The 15,973-nt window shown below is 38.7% G+C and overlaps 1 protein-coding gene across 1 annotated transcript in view; it reads left to right on the forward strand.

The window, feature by feature from the left end:
• Nucleotides 1–906: 906 nt before the first annotated feature.
• Nucleotides 907–15,973, forward strand: part of nts (neurotensin) — an 81,310-nt gene continuing 66,243 nt past the window's right edge. The window contains exon 1 of the mRNA XM_028795190.2: nucleotides 907–1,082. Within this exon, the coding sequence (XP_028651023.1) occupies nucleotides 1,022–1,082 (61 nt within the window). The 5' untranslated portion in view covers nucleotides 907–1,021. The remainder of the gene's footprint in view (nucleotides 1,083–15,973) is intronic.

Genomic DNA, 15,973 nt, shown 5'->3' on the forward strand with positions numbered 1-15,973 from the left:
TTGTCTCTCTTCCCAAGATTTATTTTATTATAATAGAGACATATATTGAATGGATTTTTAACCTGACACTGTTCATTTTTACTGGATTACTTATTTATTTATGGATGGATACACAGCACTTTTGGATCACTCTTTGACTTTGCTTTAATAAAAGCACAATTTCTCTTACGCAGCTATCCCTCGCTATGTGAGTATCCTTATTTACCCGGCTTACCCTCGGTTACTTTATTGACAGTGGCGGGTTCAAGAGGCTCCCAAAGGTGAACTGCACCTTCATACTCCTGCAATGGATTAGTGCCCATTTTGGCACTACCTTCCTTTTATTGCTTCCTCTCTGTCTGCCTAAAAGATGTGGGTGAATGGAGGACTGATTAGACTTGTTTAATGGTAAACTGTGATAAAAAAGTTATATGTCATCTTCATTAAATAAACTTATACTGCTAAAACACAACATAATGATTGTGTGCTTACATTATAATATGTTTAGCTTAAAATAGGGCAGTTTGATTAAGGAAAAAAGTAATTAATTAATTGTAGCATTGTGCATCTGTTGTTATTATACAGTAAATATACAGGTATGCTCTTTTCATTATATCATTTTTCTCAGCAGTAGGGATACCACAGTTTGCAGAAATAGGAATACTACATTTTCAAAATGCAACAATGCAAACATATTTAGCCTTTTAATATGTCTCTTATATTTAACAGTCAGCCACTTAGTTACAGAGTCATTTGACAGGAGTGCAAGAGATCTTGGATCTGCGTAAGTGATGATGAACAGCATAATTAGAAGTGACATCATATTCTGTCGAGGCTTTGAAAGAAATTTGGAAGTGAGAGGAGGTGGAGACTTGTAATGATGTCGTTCTACTGCTTATAAACTCAGGGAATGGACAGATGTTCTCTTTATTCTGTACCCAGTCAGAAAGACTGTGATATAGGAAGCAGTGAAACTGTTTGGTTCTTTCTGCCTCTTTGTTTCCATATGGACTCAAGCATTTTCTAGACTGATAATTACAAGATGAGAATTCAGCTTATTTGCTTGGTGCTCCTTTTTGTGACCTATGATGGAGTACACTCAGGTAAGTCTTTTTATCTAACTGCATTAGCTTGAAGGCTACAATTCAAGTGAGAGCACTGTGCCTGAGTTGTTAGAAGCAGCTTGGGCTGATTTAGGGACAGATCTGTGATCTGAGATGTTCATGTTTACATGTCTTAAAATACTGAAGTGATGTCTTTGCTGTGTTGGATTCATTTAATTTAATGAATGAAATAGAATAATGTGTAATGAGTGTTTTTCATTTGTGTTTAACTGAAAAATATTATTCTTATTCTAATGCTGTAAGTTCAATTCCCAACTAATTTTTTTCTTCAGAATCTAAGCAATTTTTTATACTAAAAAAAAGACATTATGTAATATAGTATCTTACACTGTATACACTAAATGAAGTTATTATTATAATGTAACCCTATACAGTGTACACTAAATGAAGGTTATTATGGTTATTTATAAACTTTGAAAAGCATATTTTGCAAATATATGTGAATGTGCAGAATATATAGAGTATACTGTACTGTATATGCATATTTGTTTTAGAAAGCTCACAAATTACTGTCTGTCTTGGTGATTTTATGAGCTAAAATGTTTTCACCACTTTCATTCCTTACTATTTTCTGCACATTTTAATGCTATTACAGTAAATATACTGGTGAACTATTAATGAATGTCAGGATTCAGGTTTTAATTATATACTCTATATGTATAATGAAAAAAATGTATGTAAGCAGAAAAAGGGGAAAGGCATTGTGGCCATCATATTAAATACCAAATAAATGTATTTAGGAATATCAGAGAAGTCGAATTTTAAAATACTGTAAAGCTCTATAAATGAAAATGTGTGGAAAAAGAATAAATAGACATCTCACATTAAGCTCAGAAACAAACTAGAACTGTGCACTCATTTTTCAATGAACAGTATTAAAATGTTAGCCATAGTATAATATTGTCATTTATATGAGCGTGTTTCTTAAGAACAAAGTAAAATTGTACTAAATTGGATTGATAGCAAGTCCCAATCTGAATTGTAAATACAGGTAATGCCATTTCCATATACTTCTTTCTGTATACAGAAGATGTGGAGTATATAATTTTCATATAGTTATGTGTTATATTCATATTTTTAATGTTGTTTGTTATATTTATACATATATAGATAGCTATTGGTTTAGTATATACGAATGTGTTCAAGGATGTCAGTCAGTCATTGTCCATCCCGCTATATCCTAACACAGGGTCATGCCACTGTGCCGGCCCTGTTCAAGGTTTATTTTTTTTAAATAGAAATTTAAAAAGAGCTTTAAATATGTAGCATATTATAATAGTAGTTAGTCGTGCAATGTCATTCAGATATACTACAGCTTGAGACTTTTGTAGAAAGTAGCGATCAGAACTCCATTTCATAGTCCTCTAGACCACACTGCTGTTGTTAGGTGACATGATACTATGTCACGTCAGATGGCTGAGTGCGATGCTTCAGTTTAGTTCTGCCCTGAACCATGTTTCATTTGAAATGTTTGTCTGCATAAGGGTGTTCTCTCAGTGATCCAGTTTTTATAAATTCTATAGCGACCTTAGTGTGTATGTGTAAGTTAGTGTGCAATTTTTGTGAAATCCTAATATTTGATTTCAGGTATATGCTAAAGTTTCACTAATATTGTTAGAAAATAGACATTTTCAATCCTGTAGTGTACAAGACAGGAGTTTGAAAAATAATATTCATTCTTCCATCATGGAGCCTAACCCAGCAGCACTGGGTGTAAAGCAGGTACCATCTCTGAACTGGATGTCTACCTCGGGAAAAATTAATATGGTGTCTGTAAAGGACAACTTCGTATTCAGTGTACTATGTAGATGATTACATTTTTTGCTCTTCATTCTCTACAAATGCATATACAGTATTTCCTTTCGCTTTCGAAATTCTCATTTTTTTTCTTATATCCCTAATGTAACCCCTTTGATTCACATCTTCATACATTTTTGGATTCTTGTACACAAAGTATTGTTTGCTTTGCAAAGTGCTTTAAAGGTACTCATGATGAATGATGCTGTATGGCACATTACTGGATAATTGTAATTCAAATCAAGTCATTAAAGTTGATGTTATGGTTGGCTTTCTTCTCAGTGCTGCTGAGATGGTCTCTGGCCCCCTGCAACTATATGAAGGAAAACATGTTCAAAAATATAATTTTTCATCATTATAATCATTGTGTTCTGCATGAATGAAGATGTATTTAATCCAACTTACTCAGTTCTATTAGCCTCCTGTTTAGCAAATCTCTCACCAGACATTCTCCTGTTCTTCTTCTTCTACTATACTGAAAGAAAAATGATTATGATATGCTCAGGACAGAATGAAAGTGCTACTGCTGCCTCACATTGCTGACCTAAATGGTCTATGTGGACTTTCCAGCTATCCCTAGATAGATAGATAGATAGATAGATAGATAGATAGATAGATAGATAGATAGATAGATAGATAGATAGATAGATAGATAGATAGATAGATAGATAGATAGATAGATAGATAGATAGATAGATAGATAGATAGATAGATAGATAGATAGATAGATACTTTATTAATCTCCAAGGGGAATTGTCAGCGTTTTCCACCCATATCTCAAAGACATGTGTTTAAACTCTTTTTAAAATTGGTGTGTATTCATTAGTGTGTCCTGTGATAGAATGATGTCCTGTTTAATTCCTCGATTCAGTCCATCATCCTGCACAATCAGGTTTCAATTCCCTGCACTCTGAATTGGAGTAACTGGTTAAGAAATTCAATAGATAAATGGATAATCATAACTGTTGGTTTCCACCACATTCCACTGTTTTCACATTTCAGTCAAACGTAAGTGTCTGCATCACACTACAGTCAGTATGCATATGCAATACTTTGGACAGAGCGATCCTAACCATTGTGATAAGCTGCCCGGACACAGACAGACGGACACCATATTCAAGTCCACCACACGTTTATTGTTCATAATAATAAGTCCAATAAAGTGCACAAACCCAGTGCCTCCAGCACCAATCTCCCCCAAAGTCCAAGCTCTCACTCTCTCTGCCTGCTCTCAGGCCGCCTCCTCTCTCCTGCCTCCAAAACCTTGTCCACTCCTCACCTGACTCCAGTCCTTCTTTGCAGGGAGGCGGCCCCTTTTATAAGTGTCCGGATGGGCTCCAGGTGATCCCTGACACTCCCTAGACACTCCCCTGTGTGGCGGAAGTGCCGGCTGTGTTCCCGGAAGCCCTCCGGGTGTTCTCAGTCTTCTTACCCCCGGCACTTCCTGGTGTGGCGGAAGTGTTGGGGTTCCGGGTTCTTCAGGCATGGGGGCGTCCCCTGGCGGAGACCACGGGCCCCTACAGGGTGGGGCTTCCAAGCCCTGCACCCGTGGCCCCTAATGGAACCAGGGCGGTCGCCCTCTCCTGTTCTGGAGGACGCATGAACCCTCCTCCTGTCTTCCTGGGTGTCCCGGCTGGGGGTGGCACCCAGCCGTCTGCCACACCATGATCACTTTCCAGGGCAAACTAATCCTTTAGCTAAATAAATATTCATGATAGGGAATGATATCACATGAAAATATTTTATGTTCTTACTGCACCCCAATTAAGAGTTGAGACTTAACATAATGCATGTGTCTTTCAGAAAGAGCTGGAGTGCCAATGACTGGACCAGTAGTTGAACTTGTGTTTGTGGAGATGCAGGTCAGCAGTGCTAAATACAGGAACATCATACCATAATTACCGCATAACATTTGGATACATAATATTAAATAGTTATTTGTCTCCTGGGATAACTGAGTTAGGGGACTCTTAGAACCCCACTATACTGGGGAAACCTACACAGAGAAGAGAGCATATCAGCATTTCATTCTGAAAATATGTATTCAGCTTAGCACCATATACATACTAAAAACTGCCCTGCTATTTACTGTATTATGAATTTGCACAATAGTTATTTAACAAGAGGGACGATCCAAGCTTATTTACTCTATATTTATGAGATAATAATATATTATGTAGAAACTAAGAATTAAACAACTGTTTATCCGTACAGTATTTATTTTGTTTAGGACAGCTAGTAACAAAAATGAAACAAAAATCATAGAATTTTGCCTATATTATAATAATACGGAGGATAATTATTTATATGGCCTTTAAGAGAAATGTCACTAAGGATCTGATAGAATGTAAAGATGTTAGGGAAAGTGGACAGGTACTGATGACAGGGATTGAAACTGTGCTATGCCCTCTATATGGTATACACTGGGTGTCTACGAAATGGGAGGAAAGCCTTTTTTTTTTTCAACAGGAGACTAGAGAGTTAAAATTATTCAACAGATGTCATTACAAGAATATTTCCAAATTCGGCAGGAGGTCAGAATTCCGGCTGGTTGATAGGTCAGGAGACATGAGATCAACTTTCCATTTTATGGGTAGTTCTCATGATGACTCATGGTTCATCAAATCAAAGCACACAGTTCTCTGTTGGAAGGAGTGAGCCAGTATTGCCTCTCTAAAACAGGAATCCAGAATATACTTGACACATTTGGACATTTTAAGGCTGCTGAATGCTTGGGGTCTAGGGACATCAGTAGCCTCAAGATACAGTTCTAACTTGGTTCCCCGACAGTAGAAATGGAGCTGCTTTCATCTATGAAATTGACCAAAAGTTATCTTACAGCAGTGGCTCCCAACCTTTTATATTTTCTGCACCCCTAGAAAATGTCTGATTTATGTTTCCTCCCCTTACAAAAGTAATACCACATTTGAAGATAAAGAAGTCAAATTTCTAATTTTTGAACCATAAATTGAACGACATATAGTACAGTGAGTGAACAAATTGAAGTAAAAAAATAAGCATTCAACAGTGCATAAAATTAAATATAAATTGAGCAATTTGCCTTTATAAATCTTGATAATCTTGTAAATGTGTCCTCCATATTTGTCATCCATAAAGATAGGGTGAGAAGCTCAGTCATCCAGGAGGGGCTCAGAGTAGAGCCGCTGCTCCTCCACATCGACAGGAGTCAGATGAGGTGGCTCAGGCCTCTGATCAGGATGCCTCCTGGACGCCTCCCTGGTGAGGTGTTCCTGGCACGTCCAACCGGGAGGAGGCCCCGGGGAAGACCCAGGACACGCTGGAGGGACTATGTCTCCCGGCTGGCCTGGGAACGCCTTGGGATTCTCCCGGAAGAGCTAGAAGAAGTGGCCGGAGAGAGGGAAGTCTGGGCATCTCTGCTCAAGCTGCTGCCCCCACGACCCGACCTCGGATAAGCGGAAGAGGATGGATGGATGGATGGATGGATGGATGGATGGATGGTGTCCTCCATGAAGATTAGACACGTGATTGATGATCAAGCATCAATTATCAAACATCAATCGCTGTGAGAAAACCACACATAATCAAAAGTTTTGCGGAATTAGAGACCTCCATGAAGCAACAGGCGCAGGTGCAACTTTAAGCAATGAAACACAGTTGGCGAGCTTTGTCCCCTGATAACACCTGCATTGCAGTTCAAAAACAGATGGGCTGTACAGCTAAATTTGCTGTGCAACTGCCAGGACTGCCAGCAGGAGAGATGGGCTGTGTGTAAGCAACAAGGGTTACATCCAATTCAGTCCCCCTTGTATCCCCTGGCAAAAATGTTAATAAAACTTCAAAATCACTGTTCTTTCATGATCAGGGCTTGCACTGAAACCAATATTACACCTTGTCCTTCTCTATGGATCATTACAACATTCAAGTTCCATTCTCTTTACAAACACTCCACCCATACACAATGCTTGACTTTTTCATGTTAGAGAACAGGAGCACTATAAATCACCTACAAAGGACGACACACTGCAAGACACCAATTCTGGCAAATTGCAACATAAACTTCCTTTTTGTCACAATTCCTGAAAAGTCATCTCATACCCACTAGGAGTATGGGCACCATAGGTTGGGACCCCCGTCTTACAGCACAGAGACTTCAAATCTAGGGTCTTGAAGGTTTAGGTAGACAAACTTTGGATAACGAATATTGGGCTGGGGGGGAACAGGCAACTCACTGTTATGACAACAACACATTGTCAGGGTCCTATGCAAATAATGATATCATTATGCAGAGTATGTAGTTGCGTGCTTTTCTTCTTGAAATTATGGGTATGCGTTTATTGCTCTGTAAAGGTGCAGTGTGTGTAAATGGCGGAGAATAGCAATGAACACATTTTTAGGTTTTTCAGTGTGGCTCAATGGACAAACAGTTTTAGCATGTGCAAAGCTTTAGTTATTTGTGTCAGTGCACACAGATAGATAGATAGATAGATAGATAGATAGATAGATAGATAGATAGATAGATAGATAGATAGATAGATAGATAGATAGATAGATAGATAGATAGATAGATAGATAGATAGATAGATCTATGTTTATTTATTTCCCAAATTCTCCATCCTTGTTGCTTTGAAGGCATCAGTTGAAAATCCTACACAGAAATATTAACACAGAGAATGACACCATAAAAAATTTGAACTTCTGCATCTAAATTTCTTTACTAAGATTATATTGTGAGAACGGCAATTGTACTAGTCAGAATTAAGATTCAAATAAAACATTGATGTAAAGTCTCACTAATTTGCTATTTAAACAGCAGATTTATCGAAAGGAATTGGGTTGGATCAAGATTGTTGGTAAAATGTAGCAGGAGACAGATAGCAAACACTTTGATGTATTTTCTTACCCAGTTATGATTTTGAAAGGCAGAAGGGAAGTCACATAAACAAGAGATAGATAGAATTTATACTTTTTTGTTTACTTACAGTATACTTGCATCCTGGATTCCATCCTTATGCTTTTTCTTGTTTCCTTCAACTAGAAGAATTCTGCTGGTGTGAACCACTAGGGGGCGTACCACCACCCTAACCCAGATACAGACAGGCACGAGACAGGTTTTGCCACACTCCACATGTTTATTCACAGTTTTACCTACACAATGCAACACACCAATACCACTCAGTCCCTTCTTGCCAGTCCTTCTCCCTCCACTCCTCTTCAGGTTTTGTCCTCTCCTCCCGACTCTGTCCACTTATGGAGTAAGGCTGCTTCTTTTTATAAGCCACCTGGATGAACTCCAGGTGCCTAACGAGCTTCTTCTGGCCACACTTCCGGGTGTGGCGGAAGCGTGACCAAATAAGTCCCTGGAAAGGTCCATGCGCCCCTTGGCGGTGGCCACAGGTTCCAACAGGGTTGAAGCTCCATGCTCATAACCAGTGGCCCCACTGAAAACCAAGGGGGCTGCCCTCTATCCCGACAATCCTCTTTTTGGGCGTCCTGGCCAGGCAAGGTCCCCGGCCATCCGCCACACTGGATTTAACACTGCTGATACTATCATGAATTTGGGAAATAAAATTTTTAATTTAATTTAGGGCTCCTGAGTCTTATGTGCTTTTCTGTTCATTGGAATAAATTGCCTTATCCCATCCTTCCATTGACCGATGAAGAGAGATGTGGCCAACACTAAAAATACAATTTTAACCCAATACTTTAACTGTAACCTTGAGACTAATGAATATGCGACTGGACTGTAAAGTACAAGCGCATTCCATCTTTGGAATTAGTAGGTGATCCTGAGCAAGTCACTTGCCTGCCTACACTCCAAGTTAAAAGTAATGTATGTAAACAACTGTGGTGCACTCCTGGGTAAAGGCGTCTACCAGGTTAAAATTAATAATTGTGTTTATAGCCTCAAGCATTGGTACAAAGTGTCACTTTCTGTGAAACTTTAAAACCTGTTATGTTATAATTTGATTTAATGATTTTTATTTTGTATTACATATATACAAAGTTAACCATTTGTTTAATTCAAGTCACATTTCCAAGTAATTGGCCTTTTTGAACTTTACCTGGTAGTTAAATTCAATGTGCCTGATAAGGCAGCTGGCTATGAAATAAAAACCTTTAACACTATCACCATTTTCTTGAATCTCTTAGCCTGATATTTAACTGTTAACATGAATTTGTGCTAAATGAATTACAGCACCACCCACAATTTGTTTCCATGTCCTGGTGAGCCCTGACTTTGTGTATCTAAATTCTGCTGTTCTTCAGCTAGCCGGTTATGAGATACTTGTTGCTGAAAATTGTGACAATTCTACCCTCTTTTGCCACATCAGGTGACAGCAGTTATTCTGCTTCTTCTTTCGGCTGCTCCCGTTAGTGGTTGCCACAGCGGATCATCTTCTTCCATATGTTTCTGTCCTCTGAATCTTGCTCTGTTACACCAATCACCTGCATGTCCTCTCTCACCACATCCATAAACCTCCTCTTAGGCCTTCCTCTTTTCCTTTTACCTGGCAGCTCTATCCTTAACATCCTTTTTCCAATATACTCAGCATCTCTCCTCTGCACATGACCAAACCAACATAATCTCGCCTCTCTAATAATAATAATAATACATTTTATTTACAGTATATATAGCTGCTTTCCCATGCTCAAGGCATTTCACAGAGTCTTAGAAAAAAACAGCAGGGTATATATTTGGATACAAATGTTTTCCTGAATAGAACAATGAAACAGATAACAAAGCATTAAATAGAATAAAGAACAATAAAGAGAGTAAAATACTAAATTCAATACTAAAAGAAAAAACTAACAAATAACCTATTTGTTTATATTTGTGATATAACAGACACACAAATTATCCTGAGCAGTGAGGTGAACTGAAAGAAAGGGCAGAATGTTAAGTTAAGTTAAAAGCCTTCTTAAATAGATGAGTTTTAAGTTGTTTTATAAAAGAATGAATGGAGTCAGCTGATCTAATTAATTTCGGGATGTCATTCCAAAGTCTGGTGCTATGGAGCTGAAGGCCTGTCACCCATAGAGCACAGGTTAGTGTGAGGCACAACAAGATTACCAGAATCAGAGGATCTTAGTAGGCGAACAGGAGCATAATGATTTAGAAGGTCACTGATGTAGTCCGGTGCAAGGCCATTTAAAGCTTTGTTGGTTATTAATAGAATTTTATATTCTATCCTGTAAGACACAGGGAGCCAGTGAAGGCGAAGCAGGATGGGTGTGATGTGCTCACTGTTGTTGGTTCGAGTAAGGACTCTTGCAGCAGAGTTTTGAATCAACTGGAGCTGTGATATAAGATTAGAAGGGGCACCTGCCAGCAGCGAGTTACAATAATCGATGCAGGATGTGATAAAAGCAAGGACAAGTTTCTCAGCTTTAGAAAAGGAGAGGAATGAGCGAACACGGGATATGTTACGAAGGTGAAAGTAAGAAAGTTTCTAAGTGTGGTTTATGTGGGCGGAATAAGAAAGTGAGGAATCAAAAATGACACCAAGATCCTTTGCATCAGAAGAAGGTCTGATGAGATCACTGTCAAGAGTGACTGAAAAGGAGCTCATTCTCTTAAGTAGTGCTTCAGTGCCAATTTGCAGGAGTTTAGATTTGTTGCAATTTAATTTTAGAGAGAGTTCTGCTCCATCCAGGTTTTAATTTCACGGAGGCAAGTTGTGAGCTGAGAAAACTCTGATGAAGTTGCACTTTTGACATTGAAATAGAGTTGAGTGTCATTTGCATAAAAATGATAAATAAAAAAGAGACAGAGCCCTTAGGAACTCCTTGTGTGACTGGCGCTGAGCTGGATCTGCTGTTGCCAAGACTAACAAACTCTTGCCTATCAGTCAGATAGGACTTGAACCACTGGAGGGCAGTGCCAGAGATACCCAGCATCTCTGACTTTGTCTCCCAACCGTCCAACTTTAGCTGACCCTCTAATGTACTCATTTCTAATCCTATCCATCCTCGTCACACCCAGTGCAAATCTTTGCCTTTCAGTAATCTGAAGCACTTGATTTTCTTTGTTTCCAACAGCCTTAAACATGTTGCTGTTCCATGGCACCATTTGCAAGAAGTTCATACAGTATATACTGTTTTTTTGTATATTTAATGTTGCCAAATTTTTATACAAACTGTTTTGGTTAAGAATAACATTTTCTATAATTACACTTTTGAAACATTATTGCAGTGTTGACATATTGAAGAAAATTGTGAAAATATTCATAGTGCAACAAGAAAATCTATCATGACTGAAAAGTTCAGGATATTATATATTCCATTAAATTTTATTGATCCATTCTTTGTCTATCTTTCTATGCAGTATATATACATACTGTATCTCTTTCTTCTTCCTCTTCATCTTTTCTCACCTCTATGTAGGGTCAATGTGCTTGATCAATCTTCTCCTTACAGCTCAGTCCTGCACGTCCTCACATGTCAGGCTATATATATTCCATGTATATAGAAATATGTAAAAACAATGCCAACATGTGCATGTTTATATATATATATATATATATATATATATATATATATATATATATATATATATATATATATATATATATATATATATATATATACAGTGGAACCTCTAGATACGAGTTTAATTCGTTCCAGCACTGAGCTTGTATAGCGAATTTCTCGTATCTAGAACAAACTTCCCCATTGAAAATAATGGAAATCCAGTTAATCCGTTCCGCACCCCAAATATATTAACATAAAAATCAATTTTCCTAACAAATAACACTGATAAATTATATATACTGTAGTCTACCTTTAATAAATAACACTGGTAAATAATATAACTGATTATTAAAAGAATCAAAACAGGTGTCCAAAGTGCAGTAGAGCATTCAATAAATCTTTAAATAAATAATCCTTAAAACAGTTGTGAAGTGGAGGTTTAAAATACACAAGAATAACAATCCTTTAACACGAGGTTAAAACGTCAAAAGGATGCAGTCTTTAAAAAAACAGATGACAATCCCCGGTGCTTCTTCTCTGTTAGCGTCTCACCTGCGGGCTCTGCAACAGGCGAGACACTCTTAATGCAGCTGACCTTCTCTACACCGTCCTGCTTCAGCTGTTTGGCTCGCCTGTTCAGCTCACTGTTCAGCTACACGCGAGCCTGGACTCGCTTGCTCTCCCGCACCGACTTCCTACGCCTGCCTGCCTGCCTGCCGCAACCTCCGTTCTCTCTCCTCTCTTTTCTTTTACTTCTTCTCCCCCTTAACCGGCTCGCACTTCTCTATATATGCGGGGAGGACATGGCAGCTGCAGCCCATCAGCCACAGGAACAATCATGGATGTGGGCAGTTTCCCACCTGTGCACTTAAGTGAGAAACGCAGACACCGCAGATCGCGGCTCGCAACTGCTACCACGCCCCCTCGCTAAGCCGCGAGCTATTCCCACAGCCTGGCTCTTGGCTCGTTACGCGAGCCAATGCTCGCATTTAGATCTGAATTTTTCGCTCATACTTTCCTCGTATTTTGAATTTCTCGTATACAGAGGTGATCGTATCTCGAGGTTCCACTGTATATATATATATATATATATATATATATATATATATATATATATATATATATATATATATATATATATATATATATGTATATATATATATATATGTATGTATATGTATATATATATATATATATATATATGTATATGTATATGTATAGGATCTGTTGAAAGACACCTGAGAATGCTGAATGTGTACGGGCTGCAATCAACAAAGATCAGTGACTTGACAGTGCGAGTCTGTCTCAAACATCAAATTACACACGTGACTCAGGCCCACTACATCCTAGATTTGGCACCCAGTGACTTCTGGCTTTTCCCAACACTAAAATCACCTTTGAAAGGGAAGAGATTTTAGACTGTCAATGAGATTCAAGAAAATACAATGAGGCAGCTGATGGCGATTCCAACAAAGGATTATGCAGAGTGTTTTGAATAGTGGAAGAGACATTGAGAGGACTTTGTACGGTCCAAAGGTGTCTACATTGAAGGGGACTGAGGTGTCATTGTCCTATGTAAAATGTTTCTTGTATCTTCTTCAATAAATGTATCTCTATTCCAAATTACTTGGCTGGATACTTTCTGGACAGATCTTGCATATATAAATATATATATATATGAAAATGGATGGATATATGTATATGGAAGAGACAGTTCTTGCTCAGCGGTATACATAGGACAAACTTCAAAAAGAATCGCAACACGTTTACAGTAACATCGCAACGCCGTCAGAAGAAAGGACTCACTTTCATTGATCTACATGCATACTAAATCAACAGGACATACATTTAACTGGGACAATGTACAAGTAAAATTAAAGGCCAGTACTAAAAGTGCCAGAGAGCTGGCCGAATCTTGGCTATCAAATGAGAACACCATCAACAGACACTTGGACATAAATCCAGCATATGCAAACTTAAGAAGAACATGCTCATAATAAATAAACTGTACACCCAATACCCCCCTCCCCATCACACTGACTTAAACACCCCCCCACCCCCTCCACGTAATGTTTGCTATATATTGCCTTTGATTCTTGTAAGTCTAAGCATTATCCTCTGATGAAGACCCCTGGCAGGGATTGAAAGCTCAGGAATAAAAACTACTTTATGATACGTGATTCATTTTTTCTCCCTTTGTGGATCTCCAGCTGCATATATATATATATATATATATATATATATATATATATATATATATATATATATATATATATATATATATATAAGCAAAGGTCTGTGATACAATTTACATATTTATAGCTAGAAATCCACAAAGGGAGAAAAAAATAATCACATATCTTAAACTAGTCTTTTATTCCTGAGCTTTCAGCACCTACTACCTCTTGCCATCATTACAGGAGACTGTTTTGACATACAAGAATCAAAGGCAATATATAGCAAATGGGGTGGGTAGGTGCTGCAAGAGGGTGGATTAGTAAGGTGGGGTTCAGAGGGTGTTAGTCTTAAAGTATTTTTCATTATTTGGATGTTCACCTTTTTAAGCTTGCATGTGCTGGGTTCATGTCCAATTGTCTGTTAATAGCATTTTCATTCAATAGTCATGATTCAGCCAGCTCTCTGGCACTCTTAGTATTTGCCCTAAATATTACTTGCACCATGTCCCAATTAAACATGTGCCCAGTTGAATTGGTATTTGAGTATATTAGAGACTTTGGGACCTTCCTTCTGACAGCATTGCAATGTTCCTGTATACGTGTTTACCTTGTACCACATATACAGTTGGGCACGCATTGTATGGTATACTGTATACTGTGTTTCATGTTTCTGCTCCAGATTTCTTGCATTTGGCATTAAAAAGAACTGCCACAGAGTGTTTCTCGGTTTATGTGTTATTTTAATGCCTGATCTGGAGAGGATGCACACAATACTTTCTGATACATCACGGTGATAAGGAAGACTACTAGGTAGAACAGGCAAATGTCTTGCACCCCAAAACATGAGGCTGAGTTTCAGGGTGTTAGGAAAACCAGCTTTATTTGATTTGAAACGGTTATTTATTGCAGCGGGAGCTACCACTCTCCTATATACAGACACAGCAAACAGGCATAGTTGGGGCCAGGTCAATGGCCAAGTTATACTGTTCCCTGTATTTATAATGTTCCTTGTATCACCCATTGGTACATAGAGTGTGATCTTGATCAGCTCATAGTTGTTTTTGTGGCGCTCTGCTGCTGCTGCACTGTGAATGGAGAAGCAATCCTCCACAGACGCGGCAAGGCACACTTCGGCGTGCAGTCCCATTTTGGTGGTGGTGGTGGTGGGGGGGGGGGAGGTCCTAAAATAGTTCAGAAACCTCACAATATATAAATAATACATATTGTGCATACATTGTAACCTCAAGGATGTGCCACTGAGCCCCAGACACAGTCAATAATGCCCAGTAGGATTTCAGGTTCAGTAAAAAGGGTTTTATTTACCTCCAACACCTTTCTTACAGAATCACTAGCCTCAATACACAACTATAAACCCTCTCCTTCCACCACCCTTAAAGTGTTGTCTACTGCCTCCTAACTGTGACTCAAATAAATGAGGCTGCTAGTTCTCTTTTCAACTCAGGAACTGCTTCCAGTGTCGCCCCCAGGTCATCTGAAGCACTTCTGGGTCTTGTGGAAACCAGAGCAGTCCTTCTTTGGTAGCACCTTCTGGTGGTAACCGAAGACCCCGACACGGCTGCATTTCTGGACTCCAATTCTCATTAAACACTGCAGGTGTCATAATCGAGTTTAGCCCTGAGGAATACTGCCACCTGTCGTGTAGAGAAATGAACTGCTCCCGGTATGCCTGTTTGCCCAGGCCATTCATTATTGCCTCCTGACCGGGTAAGAATCCATCCTTTATCCCAGCCAGAGTGTCCGTCCTTCCTCCATGGCAGCTACAAAGTGCATACCTGTTTCTAATATCACAGTCTCTTAATTTTATTATTTTGTTCTTTCAGGCATTTTACTAAAAATAAATTAACAGATTTTTTTGGGACTTCAGTTATATTGAATGTATGATGTTCTACAAAAAGCAAAGAATTGTTAAAAATATTTTCAGAAAACTTAATATTGTCTATATTGTATTTTATTTCAATTTCTAGTAGTTTTTGTAAATGTTTTCATCACTCCAGTTTTTATCCTCACTCTGTTTATCAAAGCAATTGTTGAGCTGTGGGTCTATCCCAGTAGTAAAGGCAGGCACAAACTCTGGGCAGGACAGGACACCAGTGCATGACAGGCCACACTATCATATACCTGCGCTGGGCCACATTAGAGTCACCAATCATTCTAATTGCATTTTTCTGTGACTCAGGCAGACATGGTGAGAATATGTAGACTGCAACAGGGCTTAGAATTGAACAATTTCTCTGGAGCAATGAAGGAGCTTCATAATACACTGTGCCCCAATACTGCCTTATCAAAGATCCATTATTTAAGGTTTAGATTTTTAAAGGATATCTTATATATACTGTAGTGGGCTGGCGCCCTGCCTGGGGTTTGTTTCCTGCCTTGCGCCCTGTGTTGGCTGGGATTGGCTCCAGCATACCCCTGTGACCC

This window comes from Erpetoichthys calabaricus, chromosome 1, assembly GCF_900747795.2.
Source record: "Erpetoichthys calabaricus chromosome 1, fErpCal1.3, whole genome shotgun sequence".
Taxonomy (NCBI): domain Eukaryota; kingdom Metazoa; phylum Chordata; class Cladistia; order Polypteriformes; family Polypteridae; genus Erpetoichthys; species Erpetoichthys calabaricus.